This window comes from Carcharodon carcharias, chromosome 10, assembly GCF_017639515.1.
Source record: "Carcharodon carcharias isolate sCarCar2 chromosome 10, sCarCar2.pri, whole genome shotgun sequence".
NCBI classification, from domain to species: domain Eukaryota; kingdom Metazoa; phylum Chordata; class Chondrichthyes; order Lamniformes; family Lamnidae; genus Carcharodon; species Carcharodon carcharias.
In genome coordinates, this window is record NC_054476.1 from 127,952,989 (window position 1) to 127,966,639 (window position 13,651).

Consider the following 13,651-nt stretch of genomic DNA (forward strand, 5'->3'; position numbering starts at 1 on the left):
ATTCCAGAGCTTAGGGCCTGCATAGCTGAAGGCATGATCACCAAAAGTGGAGCAATTAAAATTGTGGATGTTCACGAGGCCAGAATTAGATGAGTGCTGATACCTGGAAGGTTGTGGGACTGGAGGAGATTACAGACTAAGGAGGGCCAAGGCCATGGAGGGATTTAAAAATTAGAATTTTAAAATCGAGGCATTGCTTGATCGAGTTCCTGGGAGCCATTGTAGATCATCGAGCATTATTAGGGCAGTGAGTATATGAGACTTGGCACCCTATATCTATATAACATGCTAATAGCTATACATTACCTCCCCAGAAAAACTCAACTTTCCGTAAAAGGTCAATTTCAAGACTAGAATATCACTCCCATATCCGAGAGGCTCTTGCAACATATTTCTCTCACTCACTTTCTCATACTCGTGTACGACACAAGGAAAAACTTGTTTGATGGACAATCACTGTCACCACTAGTCTCTAATCATTTTCTCTGTTGGAATCTTTTTTGCCTCTTTTATCAATATTACTTTGGCTAGTTCTTATTTGAACTTTTCTCCTCTTATTTCTGTGTTCCAAATATACAATCCAACACACTCCTTGCTTTGCTTCCTAATTCTTTATTAGCTCCCAAAACAATGGATATCTTTTACTCCCTCCATTTTTGCTACATTCATCACAGTTCCAAAATCCAACATTATCATTACTTCCTTTTACCTTTTTAGCCTTGGCGTTGTCCTGCTGTTTGGTCCTTGACCCTTCAATTTTGTTTTTCAATATTAATGTTATCCAGTGTTTTTTATTAATATTGAAAGCTTTTGATGAAATTTTGTGGCCTGAGTGCATTGCCTTATTTATTTCTCCATAGGTAAAGCTGGTTCAACATACGTATTCCTGTCTGTATGGAACGTTCCTCTGTAACAATAGCAGAGAACGAGAGGCACGCAACATCTACAAGCACACGTGCTCAGTCTGGTCACTGCTACGAACTGGCAACAAAAACTTTCAGAACTATTTGTATATCCCCAGCGGTGAAACGGTGAGCAGCATGCAAATCTACTCAAGCCAAGGTCACCCTAAAGGCAAAAAGCAAAATACCGTAGATGCTGGAAATCTGAAATAAATGCTAGAAATACTCAGCAGGTCACGCAGCATCTGTGGAGAAAAACAGTTAACGTTTCAGGTCGTGATGATCCTTCATCAGTTCTGATGAAGGGCCATCACAAATTGAAATGTTAACTCTATTTCTTGCCACAAATACTGCCTGACCTGAATATTTCCAACATTTTATGATTTTATTATCCTAAATTCAATCTTCTTTAGTGTTATCTCAGCATAGAATAGACCAGGAATCTAACCTGGGATCATCTGTATAGTTAGTGTTACACTGGGTGGTTCCTTTTATGTTAATGGTGATCTTTAATAATGTTATACTATGGCAGATTTCTATGAGGATAGGAAATATTACAAAAAGTATAAATCAACATTGTGATATGTGCTGTAATTTTTCTTGACAGGTTTTACACCCAGTATGTCATGTTCGGGCACTTCATGTTTGGACAGCTGTGTATCTCCCTATTTCGTCTCCATGCACACCCACTGGCAGTACTGAGCTCTGCCTCTCCCGAAGTGGAGCAGCAGAGGAACGAACTGGAAAGCCACTGGACAGGTGTGTAGGCTGGATTTGAAACACAAATAATCTATATTGAGCCTTACAATTCAGCTTGTGTTAACACAGAAACTTTTAGCAGGACATGGGTGATTTAAGAGAGCAAACAAGTAATCCAGTATCATGTTAACTTTTAGTAGATGCGTAGAACAGTCCAACACAGAAAGGCACCATCCAGCCCTTCAAGTCTGCTCCAGTTCTTTCAAAGAATTATCCAGTTAGTCATTCTCCTCTGTTTTCCCCATATCTGTGCATTTGTTTATCTTTCAAGTATTTGTCCATTCCATTTTGAAGGCTACTATTGAATTAGTGTCCATCATCCTATTGGGTGGTGCATTTAAAATCGTCACCATTTGTTGCATAAAAAGTTTTTTCTCATATCGCCACTGGTTCTTTTGCCAGTCACCTTGAATTTGTGCCTTCTCATTATTAATTCTTCAGTCTCTCTGGTAGCAATTGAAGGCAGTAATGGTTGAGTATTGCTCAAGAGTTTACTCCCGGGAAGAACAAAGAAAAGTACAGCACAGGAACAGGCCCTTCGGCCCTCCAAGCCTGCGTCGATCATATTGCCCGTCAAACTAAAATATTTTGCACTTCTGGGGTCCGTATCCCTCTATTCCTATCCTATTCATGTATTTGTCAAGCAGCCTTTTAAACACCACTATCGTACCTGCTTCCATCATCTCCGCTGGCAGCGAATTCTAGACACTCACTACCCTCTGCGTAAAAAACTTGCCTTGCACATCTCCTCTAAAGTTTTCTCCTCTCACCTTAATTCTATGTTCCTTAGTAATTGACTCTTCCACCCTGGGAAAAAGCTTCTGACTATCTACTCTGTCCATGCCACTCATAATTTTGTAAACTTCTATCAAGTCGGCCCTCAATCTCTGTCGCTCCAGTGAGAACAATCCGAGTTTCTCCAACCTCTCCTCATAGCTAATAACCTCCAGACTAGGCAGCCTCCTGGTAAACCTCCTCTGCACCCTCTCCAATGCCTCCATATCCTCCTGGTAATGTGGGGACCAGAATTCCAAGCAATATTCCAAGTGTGGCCTAACCAAGGTTCTGTATAGCTGCAGCATGACTTCCCAGCTTTTATACTCAATAACCCTGCCGATGAAGGCAAGCATGCCATATGCCTTCTTGACTACCTTGTCCACCTGCGTTGCCATTTTGTGACCTGTGGACCTGTACACCCAGATCCCTCTGCCTGTCGATGCACTTAAGGGTTCTGCCATCTACTATATAATTCCTACCTGTATTAGACCTTCCAAAATGCATTACCTCACATTTGTCTGGATTAAACCCCATCTGCCATTTTTCCGCCCAAGTCTCCAATCAATCTACACCCCGTTGTATCCTTTGACAGTCCTCTTCACTATCTGCAACTCCTCCAACTTTAGTGTCGTCCGCAAACTTACTAATTAGCCCAGTTACATTTTCCTCCAAATCATTTACGTATACTACAAACAGCAAAGGTCCCATCACTGATCCCTGCGGAACACCACTAGTCACAGCTCTCCATTCAGAAAAGCACCCTTCCACTGCTATCCTCTGTCTTCTATGACCAAGCCAATTCTGTATCCATCTTGCCAGCTCACCTCTGATCCCATGCGACTTTACTTCTGTACCAGTCTGCCCTGAGGGGCCTTGTCAAAGGCCTTACTGAAATCCACGTAGATAACATCCACTGCCTTTCCATCGTTGATCATCTTTGTCACTTCCTCAAAAAACTCGATCAGGTTAGTGAGACACGATTTCCCCTTCACAAAGCCATGCTGCCTCTCACTAATATGCCCATATGCTTCCAAATGGTAGTAAATCCTGTCACGAAGAATCTTCTCCAATAATTTCCCTACCACTGACGTAAGGCTCTCCGGCCTGTAATTTCCTGGATTATCCCTGCTACCCTTCTTAAACGATGGAACAACATTGGCCATTCTCCAGTCCTCTGGGACCTCACCCGTAGCCGGTGAGGATACAAAGATTTCTGTCAAAGCCCCAACAATTTCCTCCTTTGCCTCTCTCAGTACTCTGGGGTAGATCCCATCTGGCCCTGGGGACTTATCCACCTTAATATTCTTCAAGACGCCTAACACCTCTTTTTTGATCCCAACATGATCCAGGCAATCTACACACTCTTCCCTAGATAAATCGACCGCTAAGTCCTTTTCTTTGATGAATACAGATGAAGTACTCATTTAGTATCTCTCCCTTTTCTTCTGGCTCCACACACAGATTCCCACCTCTGTCCCTGAGTGGGCCCACCCTTTCCCTGGCTACCCTCTTGCTTTTTATAAAAGGCCTTGGGATTTTCCTTAATCCTGGTTGCCAATGACTTTTCATGACCCATTTTAGCCCTCCTGACTCTTTGCTTAAGTTTCTTCCTACTTTCTTTATATTCTCCATGGGCTTCCTCTGTTCCCAGCCTTCTAGCCCTTCTGAATGCTTCCCTTTTCTTTTTGACTAATCTCACAATATCCTTCGTTATCCAAGGTTCCTGAAACTTGCCATACTTATTCTTCATCCTAGCAGGAACATGCCGGTCCTGAATTCTTATCAACTAATGTTGTGAATCAACATGTCAGTTGTTGATTTGCCCTCAAATATCCGCCTCCTGCCTAGATTCCTCAGTTCCTGCCTAATATTGTTATAATTAGCCTTCTCCCAATTAAGCACCTTAACCAGAGGACGCCTGTCATCCTCATCCACCAGTACCTTGAAACTTACTGAATTATGGTCACTTTTCCCGAAATGTTCCCCTACTGAAACTTCGACCACCTGGCCGGATTCTTTCCCTAATACCAGGTCCAGTATTGCCCCTTCCCTAGTTGGACTATCTACATATTGTCTCAGGAAGCCCTCCTGGATGCACCTTACAAATTCTGCACCATCCAAACCCCTAGCACTAAGTGATTCCCAGTTAATATAGGGAAAGTTAAAATCACCCATCACAACAACCCTATTGCTTTTACATCTTTCCAAAATCTGCCTACATAACTGTTCCTCAATCTCCCGCCAGCAGTTGGGAGGCCTATAGTAAACCCCCAACGTTGTGACTGCACTCTTCCTATTCCGGAGCTCTAACCATATTGCCTCACTGCATGAGCCCTCCGAGGCGTCCTCCTGTCGTACAGCTGTGATATTCTCCTTAACCAGCAGTGCAACTCCCCCACCTCTTCTACATCCCTCTCTATCCTGCCTGAAACATCTAAATCCTGGAACGTTTATCTGCCAATCCTGTCCATCCTTCAACCAAGTCTCTGTAATAGCAATAACATCATAGTCCCAAGTACTAATCCAAGCTCTAAGCTCATTTGCCTTGCCTGTTATACTTCTCGCATTGAAACAAATGCATTTCTGACCCCCAGTCCCACTGTGTTCAGTAATTTCTCCCTGCCTGCTCTTCCTCTTAGTCCTACTGGCCATGTTCACTAGTTCCCAGTCACTTATTTCACCTGCTGACCTTTTGCTCTGGTTCCCACACCCCTGCCATACTAGTTTAAACCCTCCCGAGTGACATTAGCAAACCTCGCAGCCAGGATATTGGTGCCCCTCCAGTTTAGATGCAACCCGTCCTTCTTGTACAGGTCCCACCTGACCCAGAAGAGATCCCAATGATCCAGATATCGGAAACCCTCCCTCCTACACCATCTGTTGAGCCACGTGTTTAGCTGTCCTTAGCTTCCTTGGTTAACCATGGTTGGCTTATCCCCTTCCTAGAATCTTCCTTCCTCACTGGGATATATCTTTATTGTGAATCATGAACTATTTTCTTAAACGTCTGCCATTGTTCATCAACCGTCTTTTCTTCAAAACTCCTTTCCCAGCCCCCTCCAGCAAACTCTGCACTCATTCCTTTGTAATTACCCTTATTTCAGTTTAGCACAGATGTTTCTGACCCAAGTTTCTCACTCTCAAACTGAATGCTAAGTTCTACTATGTAACGGTCACTGATTTCTAGGGGATCTTTTACTCTGAGATCATTTATTAAACCTGCCTCATTACACGTTACCAGATCCAAAATAGCCTGATCCCTGGTTGGATCCTCAACATATTGTTCGAGGAAACTGTCCTGAAAACACTATGAATTCTTGCTCGTGGCTACCTCTACCAATTTGATTTTCCCAATCTACATGAAGATTAAAATCAGCCATGATTAATGTACTGTCTTTTTTACATGCCCTCATTATCTCCTGATTTATTCTCTGTCCTACAGCATAGCTACTGTTAGGGGGCCTATAGACTACTCCCACCAGTGTCATCTTCCCCTTGTTATTTACTTCCACCCATATGGATTATACATCTTCTGATCCACGTTCATTTCTTACTATTGTACTTATTCCATCTCGTACTATCAAGGCTACCCCACCACCCTTTCCTTCCTCCCTATCCTTTCGAAAAGTCACATACCCCTGAATATTTAGTTCCTAGCTTTGATCTTCTTGTAACCATGCCTCCGTAATGGCTATAAGATCGTACCCATTAACCTCTATTTGTGCCATTCAATCATTTATTTTGTTCCGAATGCTAAGTGCATTTAAGTAAAGTATCATTTTCCCCCCCCCCTTTGATCCTACTTGCTGCTGTTTTTTTATGCTTGGACACTCTGTCCCTTCCTGTCATAATTTGGGTATCATTACCTAAATATCTGTCCTGCAATGCTGCCATCTCCTTTTGCTTTGTAATCCAACATATCCCCTCCCCCACTCTATTTAGTTTAAAGCCCTCTCTACAGCCCTAGTTATTCAATTTGCGAGGACACTGGTCCCAGCATGATTCAAGTGAAGCCTGTTCCACTGGAACAGCTCCCTTCTACCCCAGTACTGGTGCCAGTGCCCCACGAACTGAAACCCATTCCTCCCACACCAATCTTTGAGCCACACATTTACCTTTATTTACCCTATGCCAGTTTGCCCATGGCTCAGGTAGCAACCCTGAAATTATTACCTTGGAGGTTCTGCTTTTTTAATTTAGCTCCTATCCGTTCAAATTCATTCAGCAGAATCTCCTTTCTAGCCCTGTCAATGTCGTTGGTACCAAAGTGGACGATGACAACTGGATCCCTCTCCTCCCACTCCAAGTTCCTCTCCAGCCCTGAGGAGATGTCCTTAACCCTGGCACTGAGCAGGCAACACAGCCTTCGGGACTCATGCTCATGGCTGAGAGGACAGTATCTATCCCCCTAATTAAACTGTCCCCTACCACTATTACGTTCCTATTACTTCCCCTCAGTTGAATGGCTCCCTGTGTCATAGTCAGTTTGCTCATTCTCCCTGCAGTCTCTGTTCTCATCCACACAGCTTGCAAAAACCTTGTAACTGTTGGACAATTGCAGGGGCTGAGGTTCCTCGAACACTACCACTTGGGTCCCCATACCTACCTCACCTGCAGTCACACCCTCCTGTCCCTGACCACAATCCAAATTTGAATGACCTAATCTGTGGGGTGTGACCACCTCCTGAAGCAAAGTGTCCAGGTAACTCTCCCCCTCCCTAATATGGCGCAATGTCTGGAACTCGGACTCCAGCTCAACTCGGATCCAAAGTTCCTGGAGCTGAAAACACTTACTACAGATGTGTTCGCTCTGGATCACCTTGGTGTCCAGCATATTCCACATGCTGCAGCAGCAATACATCACATGTCCTGCCATCGCTAGCTTATTTAATTTAATTTATTGATTAATTACTCTAGTATCCCCGCTCTTCACATTTTACTGTAATTTTTTTTTACACCAGTATTAATCTTATACTTAAGCTATTTTTAAGAAAGAGAAAATAAAGACCAGAGACCTAAACACAACTTATAGACCTTAATTTTACTTAAGATTAGAAATACTCAGCAATCGACTGCTCTACCGCTCTTTTTAATGAAACTTCCCCGCTCTTTGTTTGAATTGAACGTTCCAAACTCTCTCCACTCGGTTTTTAAATGAAGCCTCCACACTCACCATGCTCTTTTTAGCTGCCATGTTTCCTACATTGCAACAGTAACTACACTTGAAAAGTACTTAATTGGCTGTAAAGCGCTCTGGTGGTTGTGAAAGGTGCTAAGTAAATGCAAGTCCTTCTTATTTAAGTTCCTATTTGGTTGTCAACAGTTGGTTTGGCACTAATTGAAATTAAGTTTGAATGGTGGTGCTGATGAGCATCATGGGCTTGAATGTATTGTTATCAGGAGCAACTGTTACAGTACAGTAATCAGGCAGCTTTCAGTAGTAAACACCACTGATAATTCAAGTGTGGGTACAACTATTGAAAAAATAAAATTGTTCCTGAAAATTAACTTTTTAATCCACAAATTTTGAAATATGTAATTGAAAGCATACAAACTGTAGAACCTTACTATACTGAAATTGAAAAACAAGACTCTAAAGTGTTTCTTAAAAGGTGTGTTTAACTTCGTGTTTCTTTTCTATATTCTGCAACCATCTTTTGGAATTGAATTGAAACTTGCTATATTTGGCATGGAGTAGTAGACATCAATTGAGCAAACTTAAACTTTTGGAAGGCTCAAATGAAAATATTTACCACCTCATTATTTTGAGGTTTGTTCATTTCTAAATTGGATGTCCACTCTAGACTCAAGACCCTGTCAGCGATTTCATTGGCTCTGCTACGTTAAAGCTGTTCACTTTATGGATTCAGCTGTGTTTGGCATTTGTTGTCACATACAGACTTTATAATGCTATATTGTCTGTTTGTCTGCTCCCTCCTATGGGGCATCCTGGATGTTCTTCTCACACCCTTGTAGAAGAGAGGTTTTCATTTTAACTTGCTGCCCCTGTCTCAAATTCCCCTAACAATGTGAGTCTTGAATAGGCTTCTGTGATTCTCTTTTGCTTCGTTATCTATTCTATTCATAGCCTCCCAGCTCTTTTACTCTGACCCTAACTTCCCATTCAGTCACTCGTTCCCTGCAGTGACCTGAGAACCAGTCTCTTGTTCTGTTCATTAAGGTAGTAGGTCTGCTGCAACTGCTGCACATTGAGGAGAGGAGACATAATAGATCAGAGCCTGGAACAGGTACCAAACATCACCTTGTTATTTGGAGTTTAAATTTTGGATTTACTGTGTGAACTCTCTTATTTCTTCAAATAACCAGAATTCTTTTTGTGTTGTTTTTTCTAGATTACCAAAAGCCCGTTCTGTGGACAATCTTCCCTTGGCCTGTGACAGTGGAGGAGCTCCACTGACGAGAACATCCAGCGATCCCAACATAAACCAACATTGTCAGGAAGGACGTCTCACTGCAGAGCCCAGAAACATGCCTGTGCCAGCCATACCTGATGTCCCTGATGTATCTGATGTTCCTGAAACTGGGGCTGGAACATCTGCCTCTGAACGAGAAGTAAATGGCTTAATAGGTCCAGTAGAAACAGCAGAGGAGGCTAGAGAGGTAAACCTATTCAGTAACGTACCTCTTCCAGCAGAAGAGGAAGAATCACCTGATAGCAGAAATCCAGACAAAAAGACACAGCGCTGCAGAAACCTTGAACCATTGATTCATCCCAGAGACACTCAACAGGAGGAACCTTTAAATGATCTTAGCACTAATGCAATTGCAAACAACAAGCTTGAGGAAAAAGCACTTCAGATTACTGAAAAGGATGAAGTTACTCGGGAAAAACCAAAAGAATGTAGGGTTTACGAAAATCTCCCAGGTCATTGTGAACAATTTCTATCAAACCCAGCTGCAAAGACCATCTCCATAGGCACTGACCAGTTACCAGAATATAATGGCAACCCTTCTAATTTACAACCATACCTCCATTCTGTGGCAGATGTGCTTAACCTCAAGGAGAAAGTTTCTGCCATGCACAGCTCCACAGAGACTGTGACTGAGGAGAGGACAAAGGCAGATGGTTTTTCATTCCCCAAGGACTTGAGCTTTGGGAAGAACGGTATCTTGCTTGCAAATGGATTTCAAAATGAAGCAGAACAGTGTAGGGTTGGGAGGACAGCGATAGAGAGTGTGAGAACTATCAGAAAACACATTTGTCAGAGTCAGTTCAGTGACTTCTCATTACTGAGCTCCAACTGGGACAGTGTACAGGGTTTGGTAAAATCAGCCTATGGTGGGGATACAGGCCACCGGAGAGCCAAGCTGAATGGTTGTCATTATAAAAGACTAAATAATAAGCATCTGCGAGTGGGTTCTGCAGCGAGTGGACAGTACTTGCTTAAGGAGGAACAAATAGGAGCACTTAAGAATCTCCGACAATCCCACCAGATCCATTCCAGCCTTTATTCATTAGGATCAAATCTAAAGACTTGTGGCTTTTTTACTCACTCATCACATTGGAGACAACTTCAACCACTTGGTCAGATTGCTCCCACCACTTTGGAGATGTCTCCGAGCTACGTCGATGACGATGGATTGCCGTTTCCTGTGGATGCAGTTCAACAGAGGTTACGGCAGATTGAGGCAACTTACAAGCAGGAGGTAGAATTGCTTCGTCGACAGGTTCGTGAGCTTCAGATGCGACTAGACAGTCAGCAATACTGTGCATCCCCAGTGGAGCCGGACATTGACTATGGGGATGATTTTGTAAGTGAACCAAATCTTTAGCTTCTCAAGGCAGTTCTCACCCAGTGTAATGAAAGAACTTGCGTTTATATAACAACTTTAACACCCTCAAAGTCCCAAAGCACTTCACAGCCCATGAAGTTTGGTCACTGTTGTAATGTAGGGAAGTGCAGCAGCCAACTTGCATACAGGAATATTCCACAAACAGCACTGAGGCGAATTTTACGACGTTGGTTGAGGGATAAATATTGGTAAGAACATGGAGAACTCTCCTGGTCAGTTTCTAAAAGGGCTATAGGGTCTTTTAATTTAACAGATAATGACAGGTGGTGCTTTAATTTAATGTTCCCGCCAAAAGGCAACACCTATAACAGTGCAGCACTCTGAATACCGCACTGAAGTTTTAGCCTGACTTGCATGCTGAAATCTTTGGAGTGGGACTTGAACCTAGAATCTTCTGACTTAGGCAAGATTTCTACCATGGAGCCATGGGTGAAAGCTGACACTTAAAATGATTAGGAAATGAGTAGCTTTGACTTACATTTAAAGAGCACATCACATGATTCAGCAGTTACGTTCATTTTTTCACTTTTTCCCTTTTCTCCCCATCTCTGCTAACTTTCTTGACTCCTGCTGAAATGCACTTCCATGTTAATAGCTTTACACCACAACCTTTCCCAAATGGCTATTCTTCCACTGTAAGGATGGACAGTATTTCAGACTAGTTTATTTTAGAGGGCATCTCAGCTATGTCTAACCATGTTTAGCCTAATGTTTTTATTTCTGTCTAAGAAATGGGCGGGAGGTAATAAGGCAGAGAGTTTAGAAAGGGAATTTCAGAGTTTGGGGCCTAGTTGGCTCAAGGCACAGGTCCCAAATACCAGGTTGAAGGGACCACGATGCATAAACATACCAGGCTCAAGCATAGTAACATAACTATGAGCTCGAGGAGGCTGCTTGGCCCTTTGAGCCTGCTCCACAATTTGACAAGATCGTGGCTAATCTTCTATCTCAATTCCATTTCCCACGCTATTCCCTTATCCATAAAATTCTCTTAGTACCCAAATAATTGGGTATGCGCAATGACTGAGCATACACAGCTCTCCGGGATAGAGATTTCCAGAGATTCACAACCCTTTGAGTGAAGAAATTTCTCTTCTCAGAACCAAATGGTCAACCCTTTATTCTGGGACTCTGTCCTTATGTTCTAGATTCCCCAACCAGGACAAATATTTTCACAACATTTACCCTGTCAAGCCCCTTAAGAATTTTATATGTTTCCATTAGATCACCTGTCATTCTTCTAAACTGTAGGGAATGTAGGCCTAGTCTTCTCAAACTCTCCTCTTGGGACAATCCCAGCATCCCTGGAACTAATCCAGTGAACCTTTGTTGCACTTCGGCTAGCGAAAGCATATTCATGGGGAAGGAGACCAAACTACACACACTACACCAGATGTGGCCTCACTAATACCCTGTATAATTGTAGTAAAACTTCTTAACATTTATATTTAAATCTAATTTTGTAACAAAAGCTAACCATTTGCCTTCCTTATTGCTTGTTGTTCCTGCATGTTAACATTCTGTGATTCATGTATAAGGACACCTAGGTTCTTTCGAATGCAAACATTTCCTGGTCTCTCACCATTCAAAAATATTCTTTTTTATTTTCCTACCAAAGTGGATAACTTCACATTCCACCGCATTGTATTCCATCCCCATGTTCATGCTCACTAACTCACCCTACACTGCAACTATGAATAACTTTAACCATGAGATTGAGAATTTTAAATTTGTGGTGTTAGGAGACAGAGTCAATGCATGTATTGGGATAGGGGGAATGGGTGAATTAGACTGTTGCAGAATGAAATGTAGTATGAATTTTGGATGAGATAAAGTTCATTGAGGGTAGAGGATGAGAGCCAGTATTGAAATAGTCAAAGCTGGAGGTGACAGGTGATAGTTTCATTACCACTTGGACAGAGGTCGGGGCAGCAGCAGGTGGTGTAACAGTGGTGAAGCTGAGGCCCATAACTTTCGTGGAGTGGCAATTAGAGTCTGATTGCCACTCCGCTCCTACTTACTTATCTGGAAATGAAGCCGCTCGTTTTTCGCCCAACATTCTGGCCACGTGATCGGGATGGGTGTGGGACTGGGGTTTGGGTGGTCAGTGGATGGATCACTGCCACAAGCTACTCCTTTCCTGCCAGCTGCTGAAAATGATGCTCAAGTCCCCTGGCAATTTCCTTACCTTCTGCTCCACCTTGTTACTGCTGTATGGCTAATCAAACTTGGGCTGCTTTGTCTTGGATGGCGTTGAGCTTCTTGAGTGTCCTTCAGCTAGAGAAAGTATATCCTTCCTTAGGTAAGGAGACCAAAATACACACAGTACTCCAGATGTGGTCTCACTAATGCCCTGTATAATTGTAGTAAAACTTCTTTACATTTATATTTAAATCTCTTTTTGTAACAAAAGCTAACCATTTGCCTTCCTAATTGCTTGTTGTTCCTGCATGTTAAAATTCTATGATTCATGTATAAGGGCACCTAGGTTCTTTTGAATGCTGCGCTCGTCCAGGCAAGTGGCAAGTATTCCATCACTGGTCTGAAATTGGAGTCAGCGGTCAAGGGCTTGGTGCAACGTGAAGTGTAAATGATGCAGATTTAGTAGTCTGTGGTGTCAATAACGTCAGATTTAATGCACTGTGTGGATAGAGCATGGGGTTTAATGCAGTGCATGATGAGAATAGTAGAGTTTGATGTAGTGTGTGTGCTAATAAAGCTGAGTTGAACTGTCGTTCACTACCTTTGCTGATAGGACTGTACTGTTGTAAATGTTTCACCCACTCTGATTTGCAGACCTGCTTGAGAGAATCAGATGACAGTGACATTGAGGAATCTCTGTCCATCCACAGTGACGATCAGCGCTCAGAAGCAAGTTGGGAACCTGTGGATAGGAAAGAGACTGAGGTAGGAGCATAGATTGTTCGTCACTCTTAGTACGACAAAATCTAAAATGGGAAAGGCAAGTCATGAACATTCCCGCTAACTGGTTCTTTTAAAGCCTTTGGGAAGGATTTGTAGTGTTTTTTTTCTATTTTTGAGTTATGTCTTGCAGATGTGAACAAATGCCTCAGACTCCAACAAGGAGTCTCTAAGTCAGCAATTATCATGCCATAGGGAAAGCGCACTCATTTATCCTCCCCTGCCTTCCTTGTCCTCCATAAAAGGATGAGATTAGGGTTATTGGCATGGATTGAGGATAGGTCAATGGGCAGAAAACAGTAGGAATAAATGAGTAATTTTCGGGTTAGTAGGCTGGTAATTAGCGGGGTACCGCAGCAATCAGTGGTTAGGCCTCAGCTGTTAGCAATCCAAATCAATGACTTGGATCCGAGTCGATCAAGTGTAATATCCCCAGGTTTGCTGGTGATGCAAAGTTGGATAAGAAACTAAGCTGT

The 13,651-nt window shown here is 42.7% G+C and overlaps 1 protein-coding gene across 14 annotated transcripts in view; it reads left to right on the forward strand.

Annotated features, from left to right (window-relative positions):
• Positions 1-13,651, forward strand: part of mtmr4 (myotubularin related protein 4) — a 199,489-nt gene that overhangs the window by 165,107 nt on the left and 20,731 nt on the right. For all 14 annotated transcript variants that reach the window (XR_005944217.1, XM_041197614.1, XM_041197617.1 and 11 more), the window contains 4 exons: positions 861-1,031; positions 1,510-1,661; positions 8,792-10,211; positions 13,050-13,160. Coding sequence is in view for 13 of the 14 variants with exons in the window: in XM_041197614.1 (XP_041053548.1) it covers positions 861-1,031; positions 1,510-1,661; positions 8,792-10,211; positions 13,050-13,160 (1,854 nt within the window). In the remaining variant the exon portion in view is untranslated. The remainder of the gene's footprint in view (positions 1-860; positions 1,032-1,509; positions 1,662-8,791; positions 10,212-13,049; positions 13,161-13,651) is intronic.